This window comes from Neovison vison, chromosome 12, assembly GCF_020171115.1.
Source record: "Neovison vison isolate M4711 chromosome 12, ASM_NN_V1, whole genome shotgun sequence".
Lineage (NCBI taxonomy): Eukaryota > Metazoa > Chordata > Mammalia > Carnivora > Mustelidae > Neogale > Neogale vison.
The window spans coordinates 117,271,593-117,287,165 of NC_058102.1; the positions used below are offsets into that span (position 1 = coordinate 117,271,593).

General features: G+C 34.3%; 1 protein-coding gene across 2 annotated transcripts in view; it reads left to right on the plus strand.

The window, feature by feature from the left end:
* Positions 1–15,573, plus strand: part of EPC1 (enhancer of polycomb homolog 1) — a 65,701-nt gene that overhangs the window by 30,903 nt on the left and 19,225 nt on the right. For both annotated transcript variants that reach the window (XM_044228706.1, XM_044228705.1), the window contains exon 2: positions 6,002–6,161. In XM_044228706.1, the coding sequence (XP_044084641.1) occupies positions 6,002–6,161 (160 nt within the window). The remainder of the gene's footprint in view (positions 1–6,001; positions 6,162–15,573) is intronic.

The following is a 15,573-nucleotide window of genomic DNA, read 5'->3' on the forward strand; positions in this document are numbered from 1 at the left end:
CATATAGGAAACATAATTACAGTGCAAGAAGTTTTTTTTTAAGTTATTTGCTGAATAACTTAACTGTAAATTAGAGTTTATCTCATTCCATTTTATCTAAGATCAAATATTACAGAAGTCTTTAGATTATTTAATTTTATTTACTTTGTTTCTTCTAAAACCTAATTTGAGAATTTATGCCTCTGTTACTTTATGAAAATTTTGAATTATTCTTGGTGTTTTGGTGATTAATTCTTACAACTGTGCTTAATATAAATATCCTATAATATAAAGAAATTTTATTTAACCACTATGTCAGACATGTAAGTGGTCTTCAAATATAGTTATCCCCTTTTCTTAAAACAGTCTTTTAACTCCCACTGCTGTAGATGTTGGCTTAAATGTCCCTTGGCACTAGTGAAAATGATACTGTCCTTGAAATCCTTTTCCTTTTTACCATAATACACTATACTTTTTCTTCATAGAACTTACCATACTGTACAGTTTATTTTTAGGACTGTTTCGTTAGTATCTGTTCTCCCTACGCGAGTGTAAGCTGTGCAATGTTAGGAACTGTGTCTGTTTTAGTTACAACACTGTGTTCCCAGTGCCGGGCACGTGGTTGACACTCAATAAATAAATATGGACTAAGTTAATAAATGAATAAAAGCTTAATCCTAGATATTCTGTTCCATATCTCTGGTCTTTGTTCTTTACCAATATTTCCCAAACTGTATTACAAAAGTTCTCTGAGCTATTAATAGGTATTTTTTGAAAAAAATATTTCTGTGGTCACAGGCCTGAATGACTATCCCTGCTCTGGAACAAGTACAATTTACATTAACATGTTAAATGCTCTTAGAAGTCCTAAAGTTTGAAAAGAATATAAGTTTAGAGTCCAGCATTCTTTTTCTAACTGTCAAAACTCTTTATTGGGCTATTTGAAGTTATTTGAACACAGCTGGCCTGTTGTTGCAAGTAGATTATTCAGAAATTTCAATGACAGTATCTTCAAGGAACTTCTAACTTTTTACATAATTGTAATTTAAAATTGGGATATTTTAGGTATTTAGTCAAGGCATTCAATAATTATTGAATTCAGAACTCATTCTAGTTGATTTCATTTGTTACTTGGCTTCACCATTCTGTATCTTCCTACTCAAAGCAAGAATCTCATTTCCACTTTTAATTTAATGTTACTATTATGTAATTTAACATTCTGTTAACCTTCTGTTTCCTAGAAATAGATGAATATAATTTTGGATTTTAAAAATACTTTCTTTACCTGGAAAGCTCTAAGTGTATTTTACTCTTAAACTAACTTAAATGGGAAAGGTTTTACTCAACCAAAATGTCTTCTAGAAATTATCGATGTTTTAGGAAATCATTTAGTAAAATGTTCTCATGTTTTTTTGTCAAAAAGTATTACAGATACCTTTTAGGAAATATGAGAAATAAAATTACAAAAGGGCATTTCAGAATTGTACCACCTGGAGCTTATCTGTTAACTTCTTGGTGTACATACTTTGAAACTTTATGTATGAATTCATAGATACGTACATTTCATTTATTCAGCAAATATTTAAGCACTATGCTTTGTGCCCAGCACTGTTTTAGGGTGGATGTTTAGCAGTGAACAAAACAGGCAAAAATCCCTTTCTTCATGCTACTTAGGTGGGGTGGGGGAGAAGAAGGGGACAGCAGTAAACAAGTATATGACATGTCAGAGGATGATAAGAGCTATGAAAGAATAGGGCAAGGAAAGGAACAAAGGAGTATAAAGAGAAGGATTCTTTTTTTTTTTTTTTTAAGATTTTATTTATTTATTTGACAGAGAGAAATCACAAGTAGACGGAGAGGCAGGCAGAGAGAGAGAGAGGGAAGCAGGCTCCCCGCCGAGCAGAGAGCCCGATGCGGGACTCGATCCCAGGACCCTGAGATCATGACCTGAGCCGAAGGCAGCGGCTCAACCCACTGAGCCACCCAGGCGCCTGAGAAGGATTCTTTTGTATATATACTTATGTACTTTAAGACTTTTTTCTGAATGTGCTTCTGTTCAGTTGCATTTTTTTCCTTACAAATACTCTGAACATCCAGTTTTCAGATTCTTTTTTACTTAATAAATTGGTGGCTTTTTCCATATAATGAATATTATTCTAAACTATTTACAGGTTACATATGTTTCATTTTATAGAATATGGTCAGTTGTCTATATAGCAACTAGTGTGATTATTTTAAAACCTTTCAGCCACTCCTGCTCTTCATACAAGGACAGATCTTAACATGATCAGTGACTGCATGATTGGGTGTTAATCCTGAGCAGACAGCATCTGTCATTCTCCCTCCTCACTCACTGTGCGCTAGCCATATAGGCCTATGTTTGATCCCCTTCCTTTCTTAGAGTTCGCAGATGTACGTGGAGAAAGCATAAATAGGAATATATAAAGTTACAGTTATATCTCAGTTGTTGAAGAATACTTTTGTAAGACTCAGAAGAACTTAACTATAAATGCTGTATATTATACACTTTTAGGATCCTTAGTACCCTGTTCTTCTTGATCTAACTTTTTATTATAAGAGTTTTCAGGGGTGCCTGGGTGAGTCAGTCATTAAGTGGCTGCCTTCAGCTCAGGTCATGATCTCAGGGTCCTGGGATTGAACCCTACATTGGGCCCCCTGCTCAGCAGGAATCCTGCTTCTCCCTCTCCCACTCCCCCTGCTTGTGTTCACTCTCTCACTGTGTCTCTCTCTGTCAAATAAATAAAATCTTTAAAAAATTAAAAATTAAAAAAGAATTTTCAAACTTAGAGAAAGGCTGAACAGCTATATACCCAAACTGATTCCAAAACTGTTCATGTTTGCTGTATTTTTTATTGTGTAATAAAATATTTTTATAATTGAACCATTTGAAAGTATGTTGTACACCTCATGACACCACCTTAGGGGAAATCATTTTCTTGACTGTTAAAGATGGGAGAAAATTGTGTGAAATATTTTATAAAACAAAAAACTACAAATAAGATTTTTTTTTTAAGCAGTAAGTATTCACTCTAATATTGATAAATAAAAATTTGAGTTCACAGTTACGGAAAATGGATAAAACCATAAGGAAAAATCTTTCTATAGAACACTGTTCATACTAGAGAAAGTATAAATGGTAACTACTAAGCATATGGAAGACTCTTTAGCTTTTCTAATAATGAAAGACATATTTGCTACCATATGTTGGGTAGTTAGTAGGTCTCAGGCATTTTTGTCTTAACCACAATTCCATATGGTAGTACACAATGTACACTTACAGGTAATAAAACATATTGGGTTAAATCTCTTGTCTCAAGTCCTAAAGTCCTAGAGCTACTAAACCATCGTGCCCACAATTCAAACCCAGAACCTCTGGATTACCAGAGTCCACATTCTTAACCAGCTTTCTATATTGCCTGTAAAAATCAAAACACTTTAGAGGTCCCGCTTCCCACCTAGAAAGTAACTTATGGTTCATCTAGAAAAATAAACAAGAAAGCCAGGAATATTCTGAAAAAGAATTATCAAGGAGGAATTGCCTTACTAGATAATAAAATGTAGTATGAGGCTAAACTTTAAGTTAAATACTGGCATGAGAGACAGTTTGGGTAGAGTAGGAAAAAAGCTAAGGAATACTCTCAAGGGAATTTTGTTCTATGATACAGGTACATTTATAATCATTAAGGGGAATAGATTTTTTTTTTTTTTGCATGACAGTAGAACAAGTGGCTTCCCTTTATCTCTCCTTATACAAAAGATAAAAAGATAAACTGTATTTCTCACATGTTCACTTACATAAGAAATTATGGTAGAGTAATTATTCTGAATTAGGAACAAAATGCAATTAAGAATACTGTACCTTGCTTTCCCACGCCCTCCTTGAGTTTGGTATGTATATGGGGGCATAGGTCAAAGAAAATTTGTCTTGACATTTGAAGGAATCTGAGAGTAGAATAAGTATATATGTGACTGACTTCCCAGCTGGAGCTTACAGAGGCACCCTTTATCAATAGATAAGGGCCAGTAGATAGAAGAACAAACTATACTAAAATATAAGAGGGTACGTTTAGCCATTAGAGAGCCCAAATCAAAGATCTAATAAGTTATAAAAAAGAGAGTATTTGTTTACACCCTAGTTTGTGACTGTACAATTTATACCTGTTATTAAGCATGACAAAATCACAAGGGAAAAGATAAATGTGCATGGAAAAAATAAACAAAATGAAAAGTCACACTTTAGGAAGATATTTGGAAAATTTATTACAGGGGGCTAATTTCCTTAATATTAAAAAGGAGATAATATATTTAAATGTTGAAGAAGAAAAGTAGTTCTTTTGAAAATGAGCAAACAGCAGCAACATTTAAGAAAAAAGTCATCATAAAAAAAAATTAACCTAAAATGACAAGATGGGTGATTTTAAAATTTAAAAGAGTCTTTAAGAAGATACTACAAGGACGGGCGCCTGGGTGGTGCAGTTGGTTAAACATTCAGCTCTTGGTTTTGGCTCAGGTTTGATCTCAGGGTTATGAGATTGAGCCCCACGCAGGGTCCATGCTCAGTGCCGAATCTGCTGGAGATTCACTCACTCTGTCCCTCCCACTTGTGTGCTCATGCTTTCTCTTTCTCTCAAATCTTTGGGAAAAAAAAAAAAGATATTAAAAGGAATGATAGTGTATGTTGTTGGAACCTCATATGCCCTTTGAGGACTTTTTTGTAGTTGTCCTACAGATGTTTTTACAAATCCACAAAGATGTTTTGTATATAATAGTACAGGTATGATTTTTGTAGCATTCAGGGAGAAGAACAGGCATATAGGTTGTCTCCAGGGGATTTTTTCCAATTAATTAGTGTCTGGTTAAATAAATTATGGTACATCCATATAGTGGAATACAGTGCAGCTGCTGCAAAAGTTGTAGAAGTGTCAGTATAGAAGGATCTCCAGGATCTAGCTAGTGAACCAAAGCCCTAGTGGTAAAGCTCTATATGTTGCATGGTAGAATTCTTTATGACTTTTAAATCCTATATGAATATATACTTTTAATTAAAACAGGGTACTTGTGAGAACTGGAATTTTCTGTTTTCATACTATTGGAATATTTTTCATCTCTGAACTTATATTTTATATATTTTCTAAAAGCTAGTTTAAATTTTATGAAATGTTTACCAAAATTCAGGGATGATAGGGCTGACTGAGAACAGATATTTTTATGGCATCTGGTGGTACCACAAATGGCTAAAATCTTCCTGTGTGGTGACTAAACCAGAGTTTACTTGAGTTCCTGTTCTACACCAGACATTATACTAAACATTTTTTGCACATTTACCTTACTTAAATCTCCAACCAGCACTATAAAGTAGATTATTTTTCTCATTCTATAGGAAACAGATTTAGAAGACTAAAGTGTCTTTCCAGGAGTCACAGACTCTGAAGCCTATGCATTTGACCCCTATACTAGGCTCTGGAAATTCATAAGGGGTTATTGAGACAAAAGACTGGATTTGAATGTATCAGTTTCATCAAATAAAAATGGAAAGGATACTCTGCCCTCCTTTGAAAAGATCGTATTAGTTGGTTTGTATGAAAGTGCTTTCCAGATTTATGGAGCATTCTGTGTAAAGGAGATTGGAATAATTTTTTTTTAATCATCCATGGCCTGCTTTCTTCATACAAACATAAATGTTTTAACCCTTTTTCTTTGAATCTCATCTGTAAAATGCAAACTCAAAGTAACAGTTTAGTTAGTTTTTTGGAATCTTTAGTATAATTTAACTCAATTTCAGTATAGTACATTTCCTAAATTGAGGAAGTATGTGGTGTATCTAACAAAACCTTAATTCTGCTTAAAATGTGCTTACCACTGATTGTATTGTTAGCATCCTCTCAAGGCTACTAAAATCCTTCTGGTTTTAAAACATATGAACAAAAACATCTTAATAAGGCTGTACATTCTGTTCACTATTTTTTGAATATATAAACTTCTCTATTTCTTCTTTTTCTAGGAACACCATCTTCAGCGGGCTATTTCAGCACAGCAGGTGTATGGCGAGAAGAGGGATAATATGGTCATACCAGTCCCAGAAGCAGAAAGTAATATTGCTTACTATGAGTCTATATATCCTGGGGAATTTAAGATGCCAAAGCAGCTCATTCACATACAGCGTAAGTAATGACTCTTTTAATTATTACATTTTCTATAGCTATTTTCTGCTTAACTCTTGACATATTTTTACCTGTTCAAGGCAGGCAAAATTGATATTTCTGCCTGACAAAAGAGATGGCATTTTTTAAAATTGATATTTCTGCCTGACAAAAGAGATGGCATTTTCAGCCTAAGTTTTTGGTTTCATCTCAACATGTGATCTTATACTACTTTAGACAAATAGGATAAAGAATAGACCTGAGATGTAGAAATGGTTTTCTTACTATTCAGAAATAATAGGGGCTCCTGGGTGGCTCAGTCATTAAGCATCTGCCTTTGGCTCATGTCATGATCTCAGGGTCCTGGGATGAAGTTCTACGTTAGGGTCCCTGCTCAGCGGGAAGCCTGCTTTCCCTCTTCCACTCCCCCGGCTTGTGTTCCTTCTCACTATCTCTCTCCCTCTGTCAAATAAATAAACAAAATCTTTTAAAAAGAAAGAAAGGAAGGAAGGAAAAGAGAAAAAGAAAAAAATAGTGATAAGAGTAGCCTTAAAGAACATCTTAGTAAAAGTCGTGAATCAGCAAACTTTTTCTAAAAAGGGACCGTGTTTATCTTAGCCTTTTTGGGTCATTCAGTCTGTCACAGGTCTTCAGCTGTACTGTTGAAAGAAAGGCAAAATCAGCAGTTGACAGTAAGTAAACAAATGGGCATGGCTGTGTTTCAGGAAAATTTTATTGAGAAAAAACAGATGGCAACCCAGTATTGGCCCATGGACCAATAGTTTGCCAACCACTGATCTGTGATCCTACTAGCTTTTAGTGTTCTAGGTGGTAACTGGTTTCGCTTGGTAATGATGAGTTCTTCATTAGCATTAATCCTTCGATGGCTATCACATTTGATGGTAAATAACTGAGATCTTATAAACTTCACAGAGTATATTTCATTTACTCAGTCCCCAAGTAGCTGACAACTTTAAAACATAGTTGAAAGTTTACTAAGTTAAGAGGCACCTAGGTGGCTCAGTCGTTAAAAAAAAGTTTAAGTCGTTTAAAAGCTAAGGTAAATTGGGACACTGACAAAGGTCAGTGTTGTTGACCTTTCTAATGAAGAGGTTTTCCAGTGACCTGTCTAAACTTTTTTCAAGACCATGTAAATGTGTGCTGTTTTTAGAAATTATTTAAAACTGGGGCGCCTGGGTGGCTCAGTGGGTTAAAGCCTCTGCCTTCCCGGAATCGGTCTCTCTGCTCAGCAGGGGGCCTGCTTCCTCCTCTCTCTCTGCCTGCCTCTCTGCCTACTAGAGATCTCTGTCAAATAAATAAATAAAATCTTAAAAAAAAAAAAAAGAAATTATTTAAAACTACTTAACTACTTTTCTCATTTAACCTTTCCTCCATATGATCTAGTTTCTGTCATGGATTCTAAATATTTATTTTACTATTTGTTAAATACAAAAATCCAAAAATAAACATAGTGCCTCTGTTGGCTCTTATCAGTACTGTATTGGCATTTGCTATTTTTTTTTTAAGATTTTATTTATTTATTTGACAGAGAGAGATCACAAGTAGACAGAGAGGCAGGCAGAGAGAGAGGGAAGCAGGCTCCCTGCTGAGCAGAAAGCCCGATGCAGGGCTCTATCCCAGGACCCTGAGATCATGACCTGAGCCAAAGGCAGCGGCTTAACCCACTGAGCCACCCAGGTGCCCCGGCATTTGCTATTTTTAACTTCATGGTTTTTTCTCTTTAATTCTAACTTGCACTTTAATTTATTGATTTCATGTCGAAGAAAATATTTTTTTCTAATTTACTAAAGGTTACTTTGAAGTGAACTAAAATAAAGTGGCATGTGCTTTCTTCCCACGCACATGTTTAATTACATATAGGACATAGACACAGACATCTTAAACAAATTTGACCAATATTAATCAAATTATTATTAAATTATTTATTATTATAAATAGTATGTAGATTATAAGATTATTATTAAATTAGTAATCAAATAACAGCAATAAAATGGCAGCAGAATTCTAGTTTATTTGGGGAGAAAAGTAATTAGTACAAATTTGAAGTATGTTGTCTCTGGAAAGATACATACATTGGAATATTAATCAAGATAGTCTCCTAATTAGTATTAACTACCATTGAGTTTCTTTTAATATTTTGTTTTAAATAATTGTAAATTCACAGGACAGTATATATAGCTTTGTATACCTCAATCAAGGTAACTCAGCTGTACCATTGCCACCAAATTCCATGTTGTTAACTCCTTCATAGCCAAACCTAGACCCTGGCAACCACGAATATGTTCTCCATTTCTACAGTTACATCAGTTCATGATTATAACATAAACAGAATCAGGCAGTGTATTTCCTTTTGAGACTGGCTTTTTTTCACTTAGCATAATATCCTTGGTATTAGTCCAACTTGTTTCATGTAATATAGATCATTTCTTCTTCTTGGTGATAATCCATAATATGTTTGTTTAACCATTGATCCAGTGAAACAGTTGAATAGTTTCTAGGTTTTGACTATTACAAGTAAAGCTGCTATGAACATTTATCTGTAAGTTTTTGTGTGACTGTAAGTTTTTACTCCTGGAATAAATACCTTCGAGTTTAGGTGCTGGGTCCGTTTTTAGTTTGACAGGAACTTCCATAGTATTTCTGAGAGTATCTGTGTGGTGTTAAATTATCTCGAGTAGTGTGTGTGTGATCATTTGGGGTTATCACTTTTCTACTTTAGCCATTCTAGTAGGTATGCAGTGATATCTCATTATACTTTAAATTTGTATTTCTCTAAATGGCTAATATGTTACATATCTTTTCATGGGTTTATTTGCCATCTGTGAAATGATTGTGCATGTGTTTGCCCATTTTCTAATTAGATTATTTTAACAATTGAGTTTTAGGATTCTTTTATTTATATATTCTAGACATAAAGTGTTTGTCATACATGTAATTTGAAAATATTTTCTCTCATTATATAGTTTGTCTTTTCATTCTCTTAATAGAGTTTGTTACAGAGAAAAAAGCTTTTCATTTTGATGAGATCAAGTTCAATCAGTTTTCCTCTTACAGATCATGATTTTGTTACCAACTCTAAGAACTCTGCCATTCCCTGGGTCTGAGTTTCTCCTGTGTTCTGTTCTAGAAGTTTACAGTTTCACATTTAAATGTATGATCAGTTTTGAGTGTGTGAGGTTTAGGTCAGGGGTGTTTTTGTTTTAGGTTTGGTTTTGGTTTTTACCTCTGGATGTGCAGTTGTTCCAGCATTATTTATTAAAACAGCCTTCCCTCCTTCACTATTTGCTTTTGCTTCTTGGCCAGAAATCAGTTAGGCATATTGATATGGATCCATTTCTGGGTTCTGTGTTCTATTCCCTTGACTTCTGTTTATTCCAAGATAATACCACTGTTTTGATTACTGCAACTTATATTAATAAGTCTTAATATCAGGGAGAGTCATTCCTTTTTTATTTTTCTCTTTCAGAATTGTCTTGGGTATTCTAGAGCCTTTCCATATAAATATTACAATAAGCTTGTCTGTGTCTGCAGAGAAACTTGCTGATATTTTGATAAGAATTAGATTAAACCTATAGATCACTTTAGGGGAATTGACGTCTTTACTATGTTGAGTTTTCAGTCCATAACCACGGTATGACGCTGCAAGTATTTAGGTCTTCTTTGATTTCTTTCATTAACACTTTATAATTTTCATCATATATATTCTGACCATGTTTCTTTAGATTTATAACTGAGTATTTTATTTTCTTTGGAGCAATTGAAAGTGGTGTTGCATTTTTTATTTTGGTTTCCACTTGTTCATTGTCAGTATACAGAAATGCAGGTGAAGTTATTTATCTTATGTCCTATGGCCTTAACTGAATTGCTTATTAGCTGTAGGATATGTTTGCAGATTCTTTGGGTTTTTTTCACGTAGACAGTCATGGTGAAGTCTGCAAATAAATACAGTTTTGTTTTTCCTTTTCAGTCTGTCTTTAATTTCTCTTTCTTCCATTACTATAGTGGCTAAAACTTTAGTACAGTGTTAAAATGTAAGTGGTGAGAACAGACATCTTTGCCTTGTTCCTGATCTTAAAAGGAAATAGTTAAGTCTTTCATCATTATATATTATTTACCTGTAGGTTTTTTTGTATTTGCTTTTTATGAGATTGTCATATATGTGATGTGGAAATCTTTTCTCCCAGTGTATAATGTGTCCTTTCATCCTCTTAACAGAGTCTTTCACAGAGCAAAAGGTTTTTTTGCTGAGATCTGGTTTATAGATTGGATTTTTTATTCTTAGTATATTGAGAGTTATCATGAATTGGTGTTCAATTTTGTCAAATACTTTTTTTACATCAATGGATAACATCATGTGATTTTTCTTCTTTAGCCCGTTGATACGTTAAATTATACTAGTTGATTTTCAGATATTGAACCAGCCTCACATACCTGGAATAAATCTCACTTGACTGTAGTGGGTTTTTGTTTTGTTTTTTTATACCTTGTTGGGAAGGATTTTATTGAATTTTATTTGTTTTATTTTATTGAATTTTGCATTTAGGTTCATGAGAGATTGTTTGGCTATGTACATGGGTGTGTGCATATGTGCATGTTCTGTATTATTTGGTTTTAGTATCAGTGATAGTGGCCCCATAAAACAGGTTGGAAAGTGTTCTCTTATTCTGTTTTCTAGAAGAAATTGTGTAAGATTTATGTTAATTCTTTAAAAATTGGTATTGGCTTTTAATATACTACAATAAATAAAAAATTATTAGAGTATAGATTTCTGCAAAGTTAAAATTGAATTTTGTCTGCCAGGTGGTCTAGTGAATTACTTACAAAGGATATGTTACCTGAATTATATATATGGACTGGTTTATTTTATTTTCCCAAATTTCTATTGTGTAAATCTCTTAAGCTAATGTTACACAAACTCCATGGGAGTTTTTAAAAAGGTGATAATTACTATTCTCTAAGAAAAAAGCAATGGTCAAACATGTTTGAGAATGATTGCATATTTTATTCCCTTACCTGCCCCCTGAGGCATAAGGCATATTATCATATTTATGACATTTATATTTATAGGCTCTAGAAGTCTTGTGGCAAAAAAAAAATAATAATAATTTTAACCCAGCATTTTTCAGTTTTATTTATTACATGTTCTCTATTAACACTTCATTAAACATTAATTTGGAAAAGTTCAACTCAGTCCTTATCTTCAACTGACTTAGAGACTTAGGGAAGATATCATCATTTTCTTCCTTTTATCCAGTCAGAGCTTTGAAGAAAGAAACTCGTATTATAACCATTATCCCCTTCTTTAGTTCCAGAGTTTGGGTACTTTGTAAGCTATTTCACTGAGTGCTTGGCAGTCTGCATCTCCTGATCCCAAGGATCATGTAATGTTGTTTCTCTTTTGCTGCTGATCTGTAAGGCTTCTAGATTATACAGATAGGACTTCTTTCCTATTTATACTGGAAGAAAGGACAAAACAGTTCTGAACAGAATAGACAGGAGTAATTTTTTCACCCCCTGCTTTTTGCATTTGGGTTTCAAGGCTCTCCTGTTAATCCTGAAAGGAAACCTTTTTTAAAAGGGTAATCTTGATGTGCATTTATATATGTATATATGCCTGTGTGTGGAGATACATAAATACATACATACACACACACACACACATTTGTAGCTCTGACCACTGGAAGAGCCAAGAAGCAAGATTATTCAGTAGCAATGAGCACACCTAGCACCTCTTCTTTAATCCATTTTCCATTAAATAGGACCAATAATTTGGTGTAATGGCTTATTCCAGGACACTGGAAGGGAAGGTGCAGGATGAACCTGGAACTTCTTATTATGTCAGAAATTAACCATTTAAAAAAAAAAAAAATGACGGGCATATCACAAGGATATAAGAATTTCTTCCACTGGCTGGTTCTGGGACAATTTAAGCAACGGAATAATTAAAACATAATAATGAATTGTAAGGCACTGAAAAATGTAGGAATTCAGGAGTCCATACTGATAATAAAAATGGTGAAGAGTAATCTCATGCTGCTTCTGTAGTACAAAGCCAAAAGCTGAGTGGTACAATGTGAAGAGATTACTGGAATTGGAAGATCATTTTTGCAATTATTGTGACCAAGATGGAATCGTGTAAGAATCATCAGTGTGTTCTCAATATAAGAGGAAATTTTGATGAGGAACAGGATATTTGCATGATCTTAAGCTCTTCCTACCAAATGTTCATCAGTTACAAGGAGCAGGGAACAAACAGTAGTTATGCAGTGAAACAATTGGGTAATTTCTCGGCTGGTAAAGAAGATTATCATCACTTATGAGGAACAGATGAACCTTGTGTGCCTCTGGATGTGGTACCATGAGAAGGTCTAAGAAAGTTGAGTATGCAGTATGCCATCTAAGAATGCATAGTCTAATCATAATGGGAATAATAATAATGTTCTGAGGAGAGGGCTATATTCTTCAAAACATCAGTGTCTTAAAAGACAAAGAAAGGCTATGGAAATGTTCCAGGGATTACATTCTGTTTTTAATTCACAATTTGTGCCATTTCAGGGCCCAAATATCCTTCCACTGTTGGTGTTATAGACATACATACTGAGTCTGAGCTACATATGGCATTTGTTCCATAAATATTTATATACATTTCATCTGTGCTACTTGGCTCTAAGCATAAGGGCAAGGACTGTGTTATGTAATATTCTGTCTTCTTTAAAAATGATCAGTTCAGGGGCTCCTAAATGGGGGGCCTAGATGGTTCAGCATTTGCCTTCAGCTCAAGTCATGCTCCCAGGCTTCTGGGATTGATCGGGCTCTGTGCTCAGCGGGGAGCCTGCTTCTCTTTCTCTCTACCTATGCTGTTCCCTGCTTGTGTTCTCTCTCTCTCTCTCTCTCTCTCAAATAAATAAATAAATAAAAATAATAAAAACAGTCAACTTAGATGTATGTACTATTGTGTTCTTTTTGCTTAGAATTATTTTCTACTGTATTTTCTCCTCCCTGTATGGAGGAGATACATTCTCCTCTATGTATTTTGTTTAACCATACACATATCTGGGTTTATCCCTATCAAAATATTTTTAAAAGAGTTAGCTTCTATATTATGGCTCCTGTTCTTAAACAATTATTGGCTAGCTAGGTCACATTTTTATTGACAGAACTTAGTTATAAAATGCAATCCATTTGCCTATTTCTCTGTAGACCCTGTTTTCTACTTTGAACATACTCAGTAACATGACCCAGAAAATTTGAAGATTCTCCTCTTTCTAGGACGATGATAGCTATGTTACATCTTTATCAGCTACATTTGAGCTGTCATTTGGAAGGGGCAGGTTGGGCTGAAGCTAAATTATACTTTCATCATTGGCTCTGGGTTTTTTGGTCAAATGAAATCCTAAAGTGAATTTTACATGTTAGCACTTTTCTGGGGCTTTAGTATTCTTATGTCTAAACAAGATTTGGTTCTCATATTTTAAGATCTTACATGTGTTTGCACATCTGTAAAAGGAAAGTTTCTTGTAGAGGTAAGAGCAGTCTGACCCTCAGGTACTTGTTAACTTTCCTTAGAAAAGACACTGAGCTCCCTAACCTAGGGATCTTCCTTTCCAGTCTTGATTGCCTTCTCCAGTATGTTGGATGTGACTTGTCATTCATGATATAATATATGTCAGATAAGGTGATATTAGGTTAGTTTGTTTTGTAAATAATGAAGTTTTGTAGTATAATTTGATCTGAAAAAATTTATAGTGGAAAATGCCAAGTAATATATAAATAAGGCCCTAAACATATATAAAATATGCTTTTAAGAAGCAGAACAATGCTAGTTAGTCCCTGTCAGTTTGGCTTTCTGGGTTGTCAGGATCACCACTGTTTAATAGAACTTTAAATGATGATAGAAATATTTTATAATTTGTGCTTTCTGGTACAGCACTAGCCACATGTAGCTATTTAATATTGAAGTGTGGCTAATGTGACTGAGGTACTAAAATTTTAATTTAATTTATTTAAATTAGCTAATGGTTACTCTGTTGAACAATGCAGCTATGAATTGTTTTGGTTAGGGACCCAAAAAAACAAGTGTTTTGATTTCACAAACAGTATTTAATCTACTTTAGGATCTGCAGAAGCTCTGTTTACATTGCAGTAACAGAAAAAACAGATCATGAAAGTCATTGGAGGGCCTATGGGTGTAAGAAACATGGGTGTGGAGGTGTTAACATACACAGATTTTCATGAAGGAATCTAAATATTTTAATTAGGAATATTACAGAAGTATAATATAGGTCAAAGTGGAAAACGAACAATGATATAATATGTTCAATTCCACAAATATTTATTGGATTCCTATAGGCCAGATACCTTATTAAACTCAAAGCAGGGAGGGCAGGTTTGAGGTAGCCAAAGGGTCCCCTTTTGTACCTATCACAAATATCACTAATGGATGAGTGCATATTTTTTGAGGGCTTTTCCCCCCATTTTAATAGAGGCAGTATCAGAATGCTTTTCAGTAGAGTACTACAAACAGATTTGGCATACAAGATGAACATGTTTACTGTCTTTGCAGAGATAAGTAAGTCACAGTGCCTCTTCTCAAGGAGCTCCCTCATATTCTGATATTTATCAAGTAGATTATAAAGTATGTGTAGAAAATAGTACAAAAGAAGGGCATTGATCTAGAATAGGAATATTTAACCTTGGTGCCACTGTTTTTAGGGATATTTGAATGCCTTATAATTTATGCAGAATGTTACATGTTCACACAAGTCTTTTTCTGGGAGAGGGTTCTTAGCATCAATGAAAGATAAAAGTGGCTGGGAACCACTTCCTAATTGGAGGCAGTCGGGAAGGAATTCCACAGGACTTGAAGTCAGGCTATTTGCAGTCATTTGCTATGTGGGCAGGCAGAAAACAGCCAATGTAAAGGCCTAAAGACGTGAAATAAATAGCATGCTGTATGTAATAGGTGAAATTTGAGGGGCGCCTGACTGGCGCAGTTGGTAGGGCACATGGCTCTTGATCCTCGGGGTTGTGAGTTCAAGCCCCATGCTGGTGTAGAAATTACTTTAAAAAAAGAAAAGAAAAGAAATATATGAAATTTGATACTACTACCTGATAGAGTACTGATGAGACTGGAGAGATGAAGTCAAAAAAGTCCTCATACAATGCTAAGGATTTGGATTCTGAGGTGATGGGAAGTTAAAAGGTATTAGGGAAAGATGTGAGACATTTTGATATCAGGCTATTTAATAGTTTACATATTGTTAGCCTAGTTTAATTTTGATACATAATTGGCATTTGATAATACAGTTTAGAGCAGTGGTTCTTGGCCTTTTTTTCAAATCTTAACAGATATAAGAAATACATCACATTTCTGTCACCATGACAATGATTGTCATGCAAAAACAAGCCCTCT